This window comes from Colias eurytheme, chromosome 29, assembly GCF_061535395.1.
Source record: "Colias eurytheme isolate Ceu_HAF_F1 chromosome 29, ilColEury1 Martin Lab GWU primary, whole genome shotgun sequence".
Classification (NCBI taxonomy): domain Eukaryota; kingdom Metazoa; phylum Arthropoda; class Insecta; order Lepidoptera; family Pieridae; genus Colias; species Colias eurytheme.
This window is the reverse complement of record NC_143008.1, coordinates 2,699,611-2,717,982: the sequence shown is the minus strand read 5'-3', so window position 1 is coordinate 2,717,982 and position 18,372 is coordinate 2,699,611. Positions and strand designations below refer to the sequence as shown.

The 18,372-nt window shown below is 34.7% G+C and overlaps 2 protein-coding genes across 3 annotated transcripts in view; one reads left to right on the top strand and one right to left on the bottom strand.

The window, feature by feature from the left end:
• kst (spectrin beta chain, non-erythrocytic 5 kst) overlaps positions 1–18,372 on the bottom strand; it is a 111,995-nt gene that overhangs the window by 69,046 nt on the left and 24,577 nt on the right. The window contains exons 4-14 of the mRNA XM_090118318.1: positions 14,812–14,979; positions 12,036–12,152; positions 11,082–11,239; positions 10,575–10,690; positions 9,993–10,105; positions 9,156–9,343; positions 6,728–6,866; positions 5,568–5,654; positions 5,157–5,287; positions 4,230–4,452; positions 3,536–3,738 (exon numbers count right to left, since the gene is read on the bottom strand). Of these exons, the coding sequence (XP_089974444.1) occupies positions 3,536–3,738; positions 4,230–4,452; positions 5,157–5,287; positions 5,568–5,654; positions 6,728–6,866; positions 9,156–9,343; positions 9,993–10,105; positions 10,575–10,690; positions 11,082–11,239; positions 12,036–12,152; positions 14,812–14,979 (1,643 nt within the window). The remainder of the gene's footprint in view (positions 1–3,535; positions 3,739–4,229; positions 4,453–5,156; positions 5,288–5,567; positions 5,655–6,727; positions 6,867–9,155; positions 9,344–9,992; positions 10,106–10,574; positions 10,691–11,081; positions 11,240–12,035; positions 12,153–14,811; positions 14,980–18,372) is intronic.
• Positions 654–2,656, top strand: LOC149896100 (uncharacterized). Of its 2 annotated transcripts, XM_090118295.1 has the most exons (6): positions 654–872; positions 1,037–1,129; positions 1,463–1,528; positions 1,731–1,799; positions 2,144–2,215; positions 2,349–2,656. In XM_090118295.1, exons 1-6 carry the CDS (start codon positions 677–679, stop codon positions 2,483–2,485), a joined length of 633 nt encoding a protein of 210 aa, XP_089974421.1. In that variant the 5' UTR covers positions 654–676; the 3' UTR covers positions 2,486–2,656. The 2 variants fall into 2 exon arrangements, with proteins under 2 accessions (XP_089974421.1, XP_089974422.1); XM_090118296.1 differs by lacking the exon at positions 1,731–1,799.

Genomic DNA, 18,372 nt, shown 5'->3' with positions numbered 1-18,372 from the left:
TGTTAAAACTGATGAAAATTCATTGTAAAAATTCGAGTGGCAACACTCAAACTAATTCTTGTGAGTCATGGTTCGCTTTAAATACGAGCGCCCAACGGCACAGAGCACATTCACACGCCGGCCGTCGGAGCCAGGGCCCTGACAGCCTAGTTTCAAAATGGCTAGTTGTGGCGCTGCATTACTTCCTGTACTTTTTTTTTTTTCTACTTGTTTCCGGCTACGGCGCCATTTTGAGAAGCCATGTTATGACAATTGACATTTATTTGAATCAAACGACCATTGTGTCTATAATTTAATTATTTTTTCTCGATTTTCACAATATATGAATATAATAGACTTAAACGCGCAGCTGCTTATATGCTGTATTACGTTTTATTAATAACGCGCGAAATAAAACTAATAAGTGGACAGGTTTATTATCAGTCGAATAACTGAGTTGAGTGTACTGGTGTTTTGTGTATTTCCTCGCTTTTTGCTTGAGTTGAGATCCAAAATATCCAATTACTCCTTAGTTTTTTGATACGATACCTTCTACTAGTCTTTATAGTGTTCTACTGTAAAGAAGTGCTAAATTTGCCATGGGACTATTAAAGTGCTGTGTCGGTGGTTGCACCGCAACCAATTCGACGAATCGGCTTTTTTGTTTTCGCAGAATGATTATTTGAGGAACCTGTGGATGTCCTTTCTGGTGCCCACTAATTCCTCCCTCATCGGATTGTCGAAAGATCAACTTCGACACAAACGCGTTTGTGAGAAACACTTCGATAGATATCAGTTCGATGAAGAAGGCAAGAGGCTTAGGCATTCATACCCATGCCTATTTACGGATGACGAAATAGCGCACGGCGTGCCCCTGTCTTCCAGTGAAACTGGTGAGTTCTACCTGGAGCTATAAATAACATGATTAAAAAATATGTAAATAGCTTGGTAAGACAGGTTTCATGGCTCCAAACAAATACTTTGACATACTTTACATACCTTCTATTTGTGTTTGAATTATATTTTTAAATGTTACATATGTATTTACTTGTTACAGTACAAAATGCTCTGAGTGATCACAATTATCACAAAGTGGAATCAGATGAGAATGAAAATGTTCCAGATAATATGTTGGTCATTGGAAGGGCAGGTATGTATTATGCACTCAAATTTTTATTTAAGCTATCCTATAATATGGTATTATATTTAACATAAATTATAATATAGTAATCAGGACAGGATTTTATAAGTTACGAGCTGTGCTCCACGGTTTCACCAGCGTGGCTCCGCTCCTTTTGGTCTTAGCGTGGTGATATATAGCCTATATCTTCCTCGATGAATGGGCTATCTAACACCGAAAGAATTTTTCAAATTGGACCAGTAGTTCCTGAGATTAGCGTGTTCAAACAAACAAACAAACTCTTTAGCTTTATAATATTAGTATAATATATAGTATAGATTTATATAAGTTCTTTGGTTTTAGGTGATGATTATCATGAACATCCATCATGCATTCCAGCTATTCCAGTTGTTATGAAAAGACCTACAGGTATGTGATTTATGATAGTTTATAGGTTGATAAATCCATGTTTGTAAATTTTAGTAAGTTTTTTATTCATGTTCTCAGATTTTACTATAAAGCTGTTTTTAAGAGAATTCCATTAGCTGTTATTAGATTCAAAGTTTCATATGTATGTAATGTTTGTAGGTACTTTTTATTCAAAAGTAATTGTTTTGTTACCGATTTACAGATATGGCAGACCAAACTTCATGTTCCTTAAGCAAAGAAATAGAATTTCATACTCTTTGTGAAGATGCAGGTTAGTATTTGGTTTTATTTACTGGTTAACTTTGATTTTATTAGTGCAGATTGCAAGAGACATGGTATTTAGAAAAAGGTTTTTTTTTAAGGTTGACAGATGCTAAAAAATGTGGTGTTCATAAATTATATAACACATGTAGGATCACACAATATGTATAGTGTGCACTTGCACTATCTTTAAGTTTGTGGTTACTTAGATATGTTTATTGTATGTGACTTATCAATCTCACAGTTAAACTGCCATTGTTTAAATCTGGGGCTTACAACATTTGAATAGGAACTGTGGAATTGTCTTTGTATGGATGGGCTCACTACAAATACTAAAATAACTTTTATTTTCAGGAAATATAACTGAACCCACAGTAGAAGAAAAAACTACTCATGAAAATAAGAGTATCATACAAAAGCGTAAAGGTAATTTATTATTAGTAATATAATGTACATTACAAGTGCTTTTCACATCTCTTTCAATGATAAAATTATTATTATTAACCACACCACCACAATGAATCATCAAAATAAATTGTAACATAAATTTTGTTTTCAGATTTTATGAAAAAAAATTGCCCAAAGAAAAGAAAATTTATGAAGCAAATAACCAAAATAACTGCTGATAGTTTGGGTAAAACAACCACACAAAATCTTAAACAGGCTGCTGCCTATGGAAATAATGAAGTATTGTAACTAAATTACTATTTTAAAAAATAGTAATTTAGTTTATCCAAGTTCCAAACTTCTAGTGTTTTACAGGGAAGCAAGTTGTATAATACATAATTATTTAAACGATAACTGTATCCAAAACAAAATTGGGGCAAATATAAGAGAAAAAATTCAAGATTTGGAGTTTTCCTGGTTAGGGTGTTAGAAAACACACAATATGTGTTTAAAAAAAATGTTTTTAACATATATTATTAGACTTCATGTCCATAACTGGAGCAATATTATAAATAAAATTTTAAAGGGAGCTATAGAGGAGAGATATGTGCAAAAAATGGCAGGAATCCATAAAATTGCTTTAATGAAATATAAAACAAATAAATTAAGAAAAAGAGCATTAAATAAATAAACATTGAAAACGAAATCTGTTTTATTTTTAATACCTATTCGCAATAATAACGCTTGGAGCTTACTTAATATCTAGTACTTAGTCTGTGCTAGTACGTAGTATTTTTATCGATACAATGGGCACCTCACTAAAGTATCGATAGTCAGTTAAAGATATCGAACTGGTAGGCAACACTACTTTTTACTGTCAAAATTGATTAGGCTACAGCAGCGCCACAACTGGCCAACTGAAACTATGGAAAACATCACTGTCGCATCTGTTACGTAGTAACTAATACTTAATCTGTGGTCGGAGCGTTCGGAGCTCTCTCTATAATTTCCACGTAGATTAAAAAGGCAGTAAAAATACCTTCGGGCGTTCTACTTCGAGTATGAGCGTCTGCTCTGATGATGGTGACGTCGGAATTGCTGACGTCACTCTTTTAAAAATAGCCTTCGGGCCCCTTCTTCCGTCAGACACTATTTTGTAAATATTTCATTTTCACTCTATCTTCCCCAAAACATAATTAAATCGGTGTAATATAGTAGGTGATGATAATAATGACAGTGATGGTGGTGATGACACTGTCGCACATAATGATAAGGGTAAAAATGACGATAATAATGTTGTTGATATTGACAAGAGGCTGAAAATGACAATGACTATACTAATAATGATGCTACTCCCACCTCTGGTAGCTCTTGGTGAGCGCGTCCAGCTGGTGGTGCAGCTGCAGCGAGTGCGGCAGCCCCTCGAGTGCGGCGCCGTGACGTACGAGACGTTGGATACTTTCATCTAGCGCACCAAGTTGTAGTTCTTGTAATGCATGCGCTTGTAATAGCCGCTCGACGTCGACTAAGTGCCGGCCAACTTCTTCGGAGTCGAATTGAGCCTGCGAATGAGATAAAAAAACGTTTAAGCGTGTGTGTCAGAAGTCAAACTTCTTTGGCAAGATTCCAAGATACGAAAATCGTCGACGTGACGGTATTGCTATATCTTGAAATTTTACACTCATCGCGCTTTAAGAAGTTTCAATTCAAAATGTTTGTAATATGCGATTATTTTTTTTGTTTGTTCTATCAAAACATTTTAACCAGTTTTGATTATTTTTCTGATAAAGTTGGTGGTCTCCCATGTGGTCCAATTTTAATTAAAAATAAGTAATGATTGTCCCCTGATTAATAAAGAAGCACGATTTCCTTGCTTTAAACACCATACCCACCTTCATCTCAATCAACGTGTGGCCAACAGCGTCCGCCTCACGCAGCAGCGCCATCAGATGGGCCAGCTTGGCCAACGACCCGCGATGTCGCTCCAACAGCTCGAGCAGCTCCTTCCAGCGCGCGAGCACAGCTTGCTCTGTGCTTTAAACACCCCACCCACCTTCATCTCGATCAACGTGTGGCCAACAGCGTCCGCCTCACGCAGCAACGCCATCAGATGGGCCAGCTTGGCCAACGATCCGCGGTGGCGCTCCAACAGCTCGAGCAGCTCCTTCCACCGCGCGAGCACAGCTTGTTCTGTACGGGACACAGCTTCCGCGCCGTGGTAGTTCTCTTTTACTAATTCTGCGGCCATAGCTGAGAGGTCTTCAAAACGTTCCGTTCTGGAATGTAGGTTTTGGTGTTAAAATCCAAATAATAAAAAAAAGGGTTGCACTCCGGGAGTGCCGGCAGAAGTGAAAACTTGATTATTAACGTTGAGCATGTTTGATATTTTGGAATGGTATCCGTCTTACACTTTTTCGATCAGGTCACATGTCCTGACGCGAGTTTAAGATTTTATACCCATTACAGAAAAAGTGCTCAACGCCGCTAAAGAAGTTTTCGCTTCAAAAACATAAATTTTGCTTAAATACAACTAAACAATACAATACACTTCAAGTGTTACAAGTGTTTATGGGTGGTGGTACATCAGGTGGTCCATCTGCCCCTTTGCTTGCTCTGACATAAAAAAAATAGCTAACTAACTAAAATAAGAGCGTGTGTGCTAAACACGCGTGTCAGAAGTGAAAATTCTTTAGCAAGTTTGAAAATTTACATCCAACGTAGAAGTTTCACTTCCATAATTAACAGTATTAGAAACTCCCATAATAAGCAATTCCTTCGATTTATTCTTAAAAATCACAAAAATATATCATATTTGTTTCAAAAATAGGTGAGCAAAAATTATTTTTCTCTTTCCGATTTTATGTTGTGATACGATCATACTATACTCAATTCAATAACTTGTCTCCATAAAGATTCTTATTTTACACTTAATTAAGTACATTATTTTACATTGGTATCAAAAAATATTTTTTTTCCTTACCTAGCCAATATATCAGCAGATATAGCTTCATGTTTCTTCACGGTAGCGTCAACTTGAGATAGATTCGAACCGTATCGCGGGTCGGATAGCACTTGAATCATCTCCTTGAGGTATCCTTTACGGAGGACGGACTGGAAGAAGGGAACAAATTATATAGGGGGTGCTACAGGGTTCTGTGTTGCGTCCATTGCTATTTCTTACTTATAAAACTGATATAATAGATTTGGTGATTCTTATTTACTTAAATTTAAAATTAATTGTCATCAATCAATTCGATTTTATTGATCAGTTATTTTGAATAAAGTGGTCTGTTTGCATAAATTAAAAAAAAAACTTCTGTCAAAAGGTTTTCCTTAAAAACTTATTTACTAACTTATTACGGCAATAAAAAAAACTGTTATAAATTCTTACCTTCGTATTGAATTTGTAGTTGAGCTGTTCCAATCTCTGTTGGCGAAGTAATTCTGTTCTTAGCGCAAGCTCGCGCGCGTGTTCAGCCTGTGAAATACAAACATATTAAAAAATAATTTGGAAAATCCAAAAGTGCACGCCTCATAATTTTTTTTTAATAAATATTTATTAATTATTATTTTTGTTTATTTAATAACAATTAAACCACATCGAATCAGATCCTGAAAAATGAAAGGGTTCTTTCTATTCCTGAGCATACTCAAGCGTAAGAGAAAAAAAAAGACTGGATTAGTAAAGTATTTCGGTCGCTATCGTGTTAACAAGAAAAAGGATCCGCACATACAGACACACGGACGTCCAAGACAGAACTTTTTTAAACTGTTTTTTAACTAGTTTAAATAACAAAAATGACATCAAAAATATCATGAACGTTAAAAATAGTGTTTTTTCTTAATATGTGTGTGTATGTATTATCTTACAAGTGCAATGTATGATACATAAAGACATTTTAAGTTTGAAAAATCAGATGTTTTGCGCGAAGTGACAGTAGTACCCACCTCAACGCTTCGCTTATGAGGCGTGCAATAATATACATATATCTAATTGAACTTAATACTCCGTCTTTAATTTAATTTTGCATAAGAATTAGACTAACACAATGAAATTAAAAAAATATATGTATATCATTGATACACAAATCTCAATTGGAACCTATTACTAAAATGTCTTGTGTGAAACTTTGGCGAATGCTGTATCTAAATTTTTATAACAATATTTAACAAACAAAATTGTCAAAGTAAAGAAACTATAGCGAACGATAGACCGAAAAATAAAGTTTAATTAAAATTTTCTATCATCTATTTTTTTTACATTCCAGTTTGTAGTAACAAAACATTCAAACAAGTAAGTTGTCTCAGACTATTAATCTTCTTATATATAAAAATGAATCGCAAAATGTGTTGGTAAGCGCATAACTCGAGAACGGCTGAACCGATTTCGATAATTCTTTTTTTATTATATTCCTTGAAGTACGAGGATGGTTCTTATGTAGAGAAAACGTAAACATGTACCACGGGCGAAGCCGGGGCGCACCGCTAGTTATAAATAAATATAATCACAAATACAACGCGCTTTAAAACCGGTTTTAAACCCCACAATACCTGTTCCAACTGCTGCCAGGCCCGCTCTAGATCCTGCGGCAGTTGTCCATCCAGCGGCGCCCACGCTTCACCGACTAGGCTCTTTAGCATGGTGTTTATGCCAAAGTATAGCGCCTCTATCTCGGAGCGCTCTTTGTATCTGGAAAAGAGATAGTTAGAGTTAGCAATAGAGAAAAAGATTGATAAGAAAGATGGTTTATTTTGAAATGAAGAACAAGCAAAGGATTGCAATATTTATAAACATTTGCAAAATAAATGATGTATTAGCATTAGAAATAGTATAATTGTCAATTAAAATTAAACCACTCAATAAATAATAACTAATAAACCATTCCATATATTATTTCGCACTATGAACTACACACTTAATATGTGCACACTAACTTTGCACTATACACTAACTTATATTGAGTGTAAAGTACATCCAAGCAGACATCACTTCAGCGACTTTTTCACAATCCTAGAAGAGACTGCTTCTAAGCAATAAGACCGCCTATTGTATGCTTCCCATGTATATTTGTTCATTTCTGTTTGATTCATTGTAAATCTATACTAATATTCAGGGGCGTGCACAGAGTTTTTGGACAGGGTAGGCAGAAATATTGCAATGATAATAAGTCATAAAAACTAATATTTCATATTGCAGTACTGATATTTGATTGGAGATACATAGTATTTCCGCAAAATAATGGAAAACATATCACGAACATAGGTCATATTATCTATAAAATAATTGTCAAAGTAGGTATGATATCCTAACTAGTATTCTATATTATGTAATTAATGATTAACTTTACCTTTGTGTATTACAAATTCCGGTATAGATCCATTTATAGATCGGCCTTTTTCCTATCACTCTCTGTTTGATAAAAGTTTATTTATAAAACAAAAATAATTTGGGAAATCCAAAAGTGCACGCCTCATAATTTTTTTTTAATAAATATTTATTAATTATTATTTTTGTTTATTTAATAACAATTAAACCACATCGAATCAGACCCTGAAAAATGAAAGGGTTCTATTCCTGAGCATACTCAAGCGTAAGAGAAAAAAAAAGACTCGATTAGTAAAGTATTTCGGTCGCTATCGTGTTAACAAGAAAAAGGATCCGCACATACAGACACACGGACGTCCAAGACAGAACTTTTTTAAACTGTTTTTTAACTAGTTTAAATAACAAAAATGACATCAAAAATATCATGAACGTTAAAAATAGTGTTTTTTCTTAATATGTGTGTGTATGTATTATCTTACAAGTGCAATGTATGATACATAAAGACATTTTAAGTTTGAAAAATCAGATGTTTTGCGCGAAGTGACAGTAGTACCCACCTCAACGCTTCGCTTATGAGGCGTGCAATAAGAATTTTTCGATAAATTAGATATGCCTTATTATCTTACAAAATACACTGATGATATACATAATCTATTTAGTTACTCTCAAAACACTTCACTTGCAAATTGTCGTAGTAAACATTATTAATTTTCTCAAAAAACAAATTTAACCTCAAAGTAAACGTTTGTTATTTCCAAAACATAACAAACGAATAATGATACTAACTATTTGCAGATGGTCTTTACCGCTACAAAATTGTATACATTATCACACTTCTTAAATTGGTCGCATATTCAACTTCAGTTTCGACTTTCGATGTAGTTCCGAATTCGGTTCGTACCTAATTCGTATATCTTCGTAAAAAGACACTGCCTACCTTGTGTGTTTGTGTGCGTGGTTTAATTACATCAGTGTGCCGTGTTTATAGGCACGCACACATATAAAATATGCGTAGACACGCAGAGCACACATATAAAAACTTAGACACGGATAGTTTGTGTCTTTGCCGTCCCGTGACGTACTGGGTCCTGTGGCGGCGCTAGTGCAGCGCATGAATAGTGACTTGAGCCGAGCCGGTGTTATAGAAATTAGATAATAATGCTACCAAAATACCGATAGATGGATCTAAAATATATTTGAAATATATTTTTATTTCATAACTACATTGCGCAATTAATAAAATTTAATGACGCTGTGAATTTCATTAATGCATTTTAAATATTGATCAGAGTTTGGTAAATGGTAGGGTAGGCAGTGTCTTTATGTCTTTATGGAATGCACGCCACTGCTAATATTATAAAGCAGAAGAGTTAGTTTGTTTGAACGCGCTAATCTCAAGAACTACTAGTCCGATTTGAAAAATTATTTAGTTGGATAGCCCATTTATCGAGGAAGGCTATAGGCTATATATCATCACGCTAAGACCAACAGAAGCGGGGCCACGCGGATGAAACGCGGAGCGCTGCTAGTGTACAATAAAGTGTAATAAATTAATAAATCCTATACTTGGGGAATTCGCGGCAGTTGAGCTCCGTTATCTTCAGACGTGTCCACTCGTACACTACACACTGTGCTATACAACACTACACTCACTTGGGCGGCTTCTCCACGGTCCTGTACTGCTTGAAGGCCAGCAGCAGCCGCTGGATGCCGTCCAGCGAGTTGGGGAATTCGCGGCAGTTGAGCTCCGTTATCTTCAGACGTATCCACTCGAGCAGTGCGCACACTAGACGGCTGTACTCGGCTTTGCGCGCGTCGCAATCCATCAATTGGCCGATAATCTGCGAAAATATTTCAATAAAGTTACACATTTTGAAGAAAATTATGGAAATTTTCAGAAAAGTCTATAAATAGAGTTCCGAACCTCAAAAGGAAAAAAAACGATACATAATTAATCTTAACTATAATAATCTACAACACTGGACTTTTAATGGACAATATGTATAATAAATGGACATAATTACACAAAGAACTGAAAAACTTTCTCAAACCTATAGATTTTACTACACCCACACGCATCAGGTAAATTTAATGAGAGATGTCACACACCTCGCTCTGAATCGCGCAAGCGAAATGTTTTCGCTACAGAGAATATATACAACTTTTCGACATCATTCATCAGGGACCTTAACGGCCGGCCAGTCGAGTACCTACTCCCTTTTTCGATGGAGGATATCTACCTTCCTTCCGCTTCACATGGGACAATTTAACCCATTTAATACAATAAAAAATAAAGACGGCACTCCGGGAGTGCCGGCAGAAGTGAAAACTTGATTATTAACGTTGAGCATGTTTGATATCCATCCGTCTTACGCTTTTTCGATCAGGTCACGTGACCTGACGCGAGTTTAAGATTTTATACCCATTACAGAAAAAGTGCTCAACGCCGCTAAAGAAGTTTTCACTTCAAAAATTAATAAAAGCACTCACATTAGCGATCCTCCGGCCGCTTTTCTGTTCGTTCTTCATCCTTGCGAACGTGTGATAGTAGCTGGCTACGTACGTCATAACCGACTTCTCGTCAGGTCGGGTTGTGTCCACATCTGCAAAGGGAAAAACATTTTATTGATTCGTGATCCAAAAGGTTGTTTTGGTAACCCAAGACTCCATCTTAAAAAACATCACACTAAAACACGATTAGATGATATCGTGAGCGATATAGAGACGACTGTTGTAAATTGTGGCTTAGTTATAACCTATCTCATCACCTCTTATAACATTGGGACTAATACATCCGAAATTGTCCGAATATATCTCTGCCTACGCATGTATAAGGCAGAGTTCTCTTATTAGCTATACAATAGACTTTGAACAAGGTGTCAATTAATTTTTTAAAGAATACAAAAAAAAGCGTTCATGATGATGGTAGCGACCCCGCATCTTTCGCCAAAAATTTTCCATCTATATAATGTTACATTTCATCAAGACATTATTTTTTCCGTGAAACAGTAACAATTAAAATAAAAAACATACAAATGTTTCACATTTAAAATATTAGTATGGATTACATACCCTCAGCGTCAAGCAGCTTAGGTATGCCCAAATGCGTGTGCGCAACATCGAACGCGTGGTTGAGCGTCTCAACATGGTCGCTGGTCGGTACCTCCGTCCAGCGGAATAGGTCTGGCCTGGAATACGAGAAATATGTGTTTTTAAGCAACGAAAAGTTTTCTTTATAGTTACACAAGTGTACATGTAGGTAGACCGACGGACTATAAAATAGTGTACATGAATTAATCGCCTTTTAAATCCGTTAAAAGGTTCATTTGCGTGTGTGCTGAACTGTATGTTTGTGCGTGTGTACGTGTGCTTGTGAATGCGTGCGTGTCTGTCTTTATACGTGCGTGTCTTTCTTTATACGCGTGTGTGTGTCTGAATATGCGTGTTCATGCTCGTTAATGAGCGTGTGTACTCACTTTAGTGCGTGTGTGTTTGCGTACCTGTCTATGTTTGCGCGTCTGTGTGCGTGTCTACCCATATACGTGCATGTGTATGTTATGTGTGTGTATGTATGCTCACCTGTGCGCATGTATAAGCGCATTGAACCCGAGACCGGAGCGCCAAGAGTCCGTAAAGTTGTGTATATGCACGCCGTGGTAGCCGCTCGTCTTGCGTTGACACCACAGCAGCAGAGCGTCCTTGGCCGATTTCTTTTCGGACGATTCGTTCTCTTCGTCCTGAAATATAGGATATAAATTAAAGAAAAGATAAAAAGATAGATAGATGTATAACAATATGTGATATTGTATAGTGTGTTTTTGTAATAATGATAATACACTTTATTTAGAACCAAGTAAATAGATAAAAAAGAAACAGACAACCTATATATATATATAAAAAATCTGTTTTTTATCATTTGTTTTTGTCGTCGATTCTTTATTGAAGTATAACATTTGATTATGTGTATCGTGACTCAAACATAATTTGGTAGCTCATTGGACATTGGAAATGAATGGATGCATACAAAGTTTTTACTTTTTATTAACAAAAAATGTAGAAATAATATAAAAACAAAACTGCTTGTTTTCCTCATTTACATATTAGATAAAGATATATTTACGAGGATTATAGGTACGAAGATAAATATAAATTTAAAGATAAAAATTGGCAATCATGTTGTAATTTTATTTATTACACAATGATATGATTTATCAATTTAATAATTGTTTAATTTATAAAAATTACACTACTTAATGCAAAGCATTATAACTTAAAAATAACTTGAACAAAGACAGTCTCAATGTCCTGATTAGTTTTAACAGTGATATAACAGCATTTCAAAATAAATTAATTTGAACAAAGTACTAATTAGTTTTAACATTCATTTTAAAAAAAAGGAAATAAATATCATTTACAAATATAATTTTAGTGAAGCATTGATTAAAATTATTTGAAAACTATTAAATAATAGAAAAAATCGATCATGATCTCTATTCCGGGAAAATTGAAATTACGTTTTTTCAAAACACTCACCACATCAATTTCGATCTCCTGGATCTGGAAACGCAGGATGATCGTCCATATCAAACCGAGGATGAGACGAGGATTGCCGTCGACTATATCCTCAGCGCCTATGGACTCCAAGCGGACCTGCGAAATTGCACCGTATGACGTTGAACATTGAGTATAATTTTAAATAACCTTACTCAGACTTTATTATTATTAATTAAAAAAGATGTAACACTGGCAACAATTACATAATGCATTACTATGTGATTGATTACGTTGTCTCCTGACCTTGTCTACATGTGCAATATGTAATAAATAAATAAATAAATAAAAAACAATCTATTAATTAGATACACATTAGATACACACATACAGAATTAATAATAATACCATGCGTTATTGAACGATATGTTTCATAACTATCACTACAATATAGTATAAAACAAAGTCGCTTTCTCTGTCCCTATGTCCCTTTGTATGCTTAAATCTTTAAAACTACGCAACGGATTTTGATGCGGTTTTTTTTAGTAGATAAAGTGATTCAAGAGGAAGGTTTTAGTATATAATTTATTAGGTTTTAGACAAAGCGGGCGAAGCCGCGGGCAGTAAGCTAGTTCACTAATAAACTACACATTTTTAACTACCCGTATGTTTTCTCATCAGAGAACTTTAATAGATATTTAAGGACTTAATAATTATAAGACCATTAATATCACCCCAAAATTCAAAGAGAAGGGTACATTCATAGTCATCGTGTTTCCCTTTCACTCGTATCACATTAGAGCGAGACGCAGCATTAAACTTACTGGTCCTTAGTTAATATGTTTAAAAATTGTTCTAAATATATCCTAATTAGACAAAGCATACACGCGCTAACCAATTTTACCTTCAATCAAATATATGCCCTATTACATGTATTTAGGGTTACATTTTTACTGCATATATGCAACCTCCGTAAACTAATTTTCCTTCAATTCAATATATACCTTATTTCAAGTAATTAGGGTTGAATTTACACTGCATGCATTTAACCTTGAGGAAACCTAAAGCAGGCACTTGCTGGTCTTCTCGCGGAATGTCATAATGGTATTATTTCATTTCTATTTTTTTATCTAATTCATATGAACCAGTTTGTCTGTTTGTTGTTTAATATTGTTTTGTATATCCATATGGATATATTCTTTTTGTCTTATGGGTTGGGGGGTGAAGGCATTTCAAAATTTATGTTGACACCTAACTTAGTTATTTTCAGAATTTCTGTGTTTATGCGTTGATAATAATATTTTTCTGATAAAATGCGTATTTTAGAAATAAAGAAAAAATGTAACTTTATTCATTATTATTCAGTCTTTATTTCCCGCTAGAATATAAAAGTAAAAGATTTTAATGTTGAAAAACATTCAACTATAAAAACAACATTGCCCTTCATTCGACTATATTATATAATGTGACTCTATTGTATATTACAATATATTATATCAAACGCAATCACTATATAATCAATAGATAAGAGATATCAAGAGATAGCCCACTTGTTATTAGGAAGCCCCACAAGGCTGTACACTTCTTGAAGATATGTTTTTAATTCGGTTAATTGGTTTATTATATAAGTAATTATGTATCTCTGATACTTCAATAAGTAAAGTGGAAACAACATCTCTTTCATTTCAATTCACTTATTTAGAAGCTACTACTTCTTAGAATTGTATATGTTTTAGAAATGATGCTGGGTTTGCAATCTTTTACTTTAGCAGTATTTTAACATAATAGGTGTTGAATTCAAATTCAAATTGCCTTTATTTGATTAATGTAGTTACAAAGCTGAGGTTCAAATTTTATAGGTTTTTAGTAAATATCATCTTAACTCATTTATCAATGATGACTGCCTCCTTGGTACAGTGGTTGACGCGTGAGCGTAGAACCGAGGGGTTCTGGGTTCGATTCCTGGTGGAGACGAAGAAAAAAAATGTCTCGGTCTCGCAGGACACAAAAGGCTGATCACCTACTTGTCCCTAAAGGAAATGGATCAGTGAAACAGATGTATGCATAATGCATCTGCCCCTTAACCCACTAGGGGACATGGGACTTCACATTTATGAATGTTAACTGGTTTTTGTTTTTGTCACACAATCTATTCTTTTGTTAGGTATATAAATAACTATTTATTGTGCCCTGCTTTTGATCCCTCTTCTAAATACTTAAACTGAAGTTCTTAAGCTTTTACCTATAAACCTCTATAGCTGCTCATCCTTTATTAAGGTGTAAACGTATAAACATATCTTAATCTATGACGTCACATATCGCAAAGTCATTTATCAGCCTATCCAACTCCACTAGATAATGAGAAACCAGCCTTACGCGTGCGTGCATGAGAGAATTATTATTTTCACATATCTTCAATACTTTTATAGATAATGGAGATATCATTAGAATTGAGTATTTATTTTTGTAATTTTTATAACATGAAATCATTGACGAATAATAAATAACTACTCAGAGATTTTCGGAAGCAAAACTCTGCCTACGCGTTTTTGGGCAGAGTTTTCGAAACAGCGTGTACTGAATTTGAGCATTATTACGATGAAATAAGATCAATATTTTCAGTCAGTTGTGTATAGGAAATCAATGCAAATATGCAATTGTTTCTCATTTTATCCTTATTTACTTTGATTAGGTCATTGAAAATTTTGAAATAGAATAAACATATCGTGACTCGAAACTTGAACCAGACTATGTTGTTTTACTATTCTGCCGCTATACGTGGATTTTTGAGACGCGTCAGTAAGGGCAGGTACCTTACCTTAGTATGCAAGAAGCTGAGTGACTTATTGACGTTCTCGATCTTGTGAACACGCATCCTGCCCGAGTTGGGTCTCGGCAGACGCTCTCCACTGATGATCTCCAGCAATTTGAGCAGCCGTCGACCGTCCGCAAGATCGACGAAGAGGTCTTCCACCTCCATGCGGGCCTGAAAGACACAAATATAAGGTTAGTAAGTTATAAGATATATTGACACATTACTTTAACAAACTTGGCAAAAGTAAAATTTCTGAGATCATCATCACATAAGTGTAATTTTTTTCGTTTAGACACTCCAATATTACTACTGCAGATTGAAGATCGACATGAAACAACTATAGATAAATCGACATTTTTCACATTATGTAGTTTTGTTCTATAATTAAAAAGTGTAAGCAAGAGGAAGTAATCAATAGTTGATGATTATAGAATCATCATCATAAAATTGCATTGAGAAAAAAATTGTTCGTATTCATATACATGATAGAGATAAAAGTCTAAATTAATGATATTAACATTAATGAAATAATGAAATTGTGGTTTTTCTGAAGGTATTTGTATATCTGTATCTGGAATAATTTAATTGTAACAGTTTTAAGGTATCATTTACGAATATTATAAAGCTGAAGAGTTTGTTTGAACGCGCTAATTCCAGGAACTACTGGTCCGATTTGAAAAATTATTTCGGTGTTAGATATCCCATTTATGTATAATATATGTATAATATATATTATCGCGCTAAGACCAACAGGAGCGAAGCCACGCGCTAGTAAATAAATAAAGTAATATTGGCATTGAATTAAATGACATTTGCTACAGGGATGAATTTTGTCAGCCATCAACTAAATCTCGACAAACAACTTTATAACTTATTTTAATAGCAAAAACTCCGCAGAATCATGGTCCTGATGTTATACCATTCAAATTAACCCTAAGGGTGCTTTTCCATCAGAGATTCTTATTCTGAATCTTTTACATATTTTACGACAACAATCGCGACCTACATTATTATTACTATAAACATTTTGATACAACTTTGTATCACCCTTACAATAACTTCATTGTTGATTTGTTATCAAAGGATGACCGAAGCCCTATAAATAGAATATTGGGGTCACACTGTGTGCGGTAATGTCTGATGAATTATTACTTATATAACTTGTTAATAGCTCTTAATATTGCACGCCTCATAAGCGAAGCGTTGAGGTGGGTACTACTGTCACTTCGCGCAAAACATCTGATTTTTCAAACTTAAAATGTCTTTATGTATCATACATTGCACTTGTAAGATAATACATACACACACATATTAAGAAAAAACACTATTTTTAACGTTCATGATATTTTTGATGTCATTTTTGTTATTTAAACTAGTTAAAAAACAGTTTAAAAAAGTTCTGTCTTGGACGTCCGTGTGTCTGTATGTGCGGATCCTTTTTCTTGTTAACACGATAGCGACCGAAATACTTTACTAATCGAGTCTTTTTTTTTCTCTTACGCTTGAGTATGCTCAGGAATAGAACCCTTTCATTTTTCAGGGTCTGATTCGATGTGGTTTAATTGTTATTAAATAAACAAAAATAATAATTAATAAATATTTATTAAAAAAAAATTATGAGGCGTGCACTTTTGGATTTTCCAAATTATTGTAATCTATACACATATTATGTTAAAATGCAACACAATTTCCCAAGGGTCACGTGTCACGGTATCACGCGTGATTGGTTGGTCTGATTTTGTTTATTAATTATTGTTTTGAAACTTCTTTAGGCGCGTCGAGGGTTAAATTTTAATGTGTGTGTAAGGCGACGATTTTGGTATCTTTGAATCTTGCCGAAGAAGTTTCACTTCATAGTTAGTAAATTATAATCATAGCTCTAATATCAATACTCAAAGCATATTAATAGCCAATGGAGTCATCGCACACATCATATCATTAATTAACGTAATAATATATTATTTTCTTTGATATGTGTTTAATTAACGCGTTTATTTATATTTACATTACTTGTATCTACTATCGCCCGCCCTGATTCTGCATTCATTGAGATTGTATTTAGTAGCTGTGCCCCGCGGTTTTACTCGCACACTCCGCTCCTATTGGTCTTAGCGTGATGATATATAGCCTACTAGCAGTCCGCCCCGGCTTCACCCGTGGTACATATTTCGAAATAAAAAGTAGCCTATGTCCTTTCTCGGGTATCAAAATATCTCCATGCCAAATTGCATGCAAATTGGTTCAGTAGTTTAGGCGTGATTGAGTAACAGACAGACAGACAGAGTTACTTTCGCATTTATAATATTAAAAGTATGGATACTATACCCTTCCTCGATAAATGAAGTATCTGACAGTGTAAGTATTTTTCTAATCTACCCGTAGTTCGATGAACGCGCGTTCAAACAAACAAACTCTTCAGCTTTATAATATAAGTATAGATTAATAATAAAAAATAGAGGAAAAAAAGCATGACAAGAAGAGTGATTATAACATACTTTAGAGAACACTTATTCCGCATCTGCATTAACTACGTACTTATCGATTTTATTTACCTTGGCTATTAGTCGGCTTAAGTTATTAAAATGTTAGTTCTATCGAGAGAGAACTCGATTGAACTGCTTAATAATTTTTTGTTGTATTGTTTACAAAAGTTAAAGAGGTTTATTCAGAGGATGCAAAGATCTACAGGGTTGACACTGTATTAAATTAAAGTAATAAATTAATAGATTTATTGGATAAATCCTAGTATTCCTTTAATATTTTCCTGCTAATCGGTATATCATAGTTATTAAGCTATTCCTCGAGTGCCACACGTCTTTTTTTTATTCAGAAATGTGTTCTGGGGCCTTAGACAAAGTAACAATTAAAAAACGATAAAGGCTTTGTCAGACAGGACGCGTACTTAGCGCGCGTCAGAGCGTTAAGTTGACGCCGCGATATGACGCTAAGATGTGTTGTACTAGCATCGTAGAATACCGTCAAACAGAGCGCCGGCGCTAGCAGTACGCAACGCTCTGTCGCGGCGTTAGGACGCTTTAACGTCGGGTGTTGTATTTTTTTACAAATTTTATTTTAGCGTCGGCGTTAATAGGCGTAAAATAATAATAAAATACTGCATAATGACCGAAAATTTGATAGAATTGGTTAGAAAATATCCATGCTTATATAATACGAAGGCTAGTTCATATAAACTATAAAGATATATCAATGAAGGCAAAATTGTGGGCACAAATCGGAGAAGAAATTAATGAAACTGGTAAGTAAAAAATTCTTCCGACTCCGGAGTTAATATCGCTGTACCTTGTTTTGTTCGTAAGTAATAATTATGTAAACAACATGCAGCTTTAATAATATCAATTACTGTGTCCTAACGCGCGCTAAAGCGTTCTGTTTGACGAAGCCTCGCGCGACGTTAAAACAGGACGCTGCAGCGCTACTACGCAGCGCTAAAATACGCGTCCTATCTGACAAAGCCTTAACGAAGTTAGAAAAGGCAAAAATGTATGGGATTGACATACGCCGCGTTAGATCACGTGGTCTATCTAATGTCAATCCCATACATTT

Coding starts and splice junctions, on each gene's coding strand:
- LOC149896100 (XM_090118295.1), top strand. CDS start 677: ATGTCCTTTCTGGTGCCCACTAATTCCTCCCTCATCGGATTGTCGAAA. Junction 1,130..1,462: donor GTTGGTCATTGGAAGGGCAG/GTATGTATTATG, acceptor CTTTGGTTTTAG/GTGATGATTATCATGAACAT. Junction 1,529..1,730: donor TGTTATGAAAAGACCTACAG/GTATGTGATTTA, acceptor ACCGATTTACAG/ATATGGCAGACCAAACTTCA.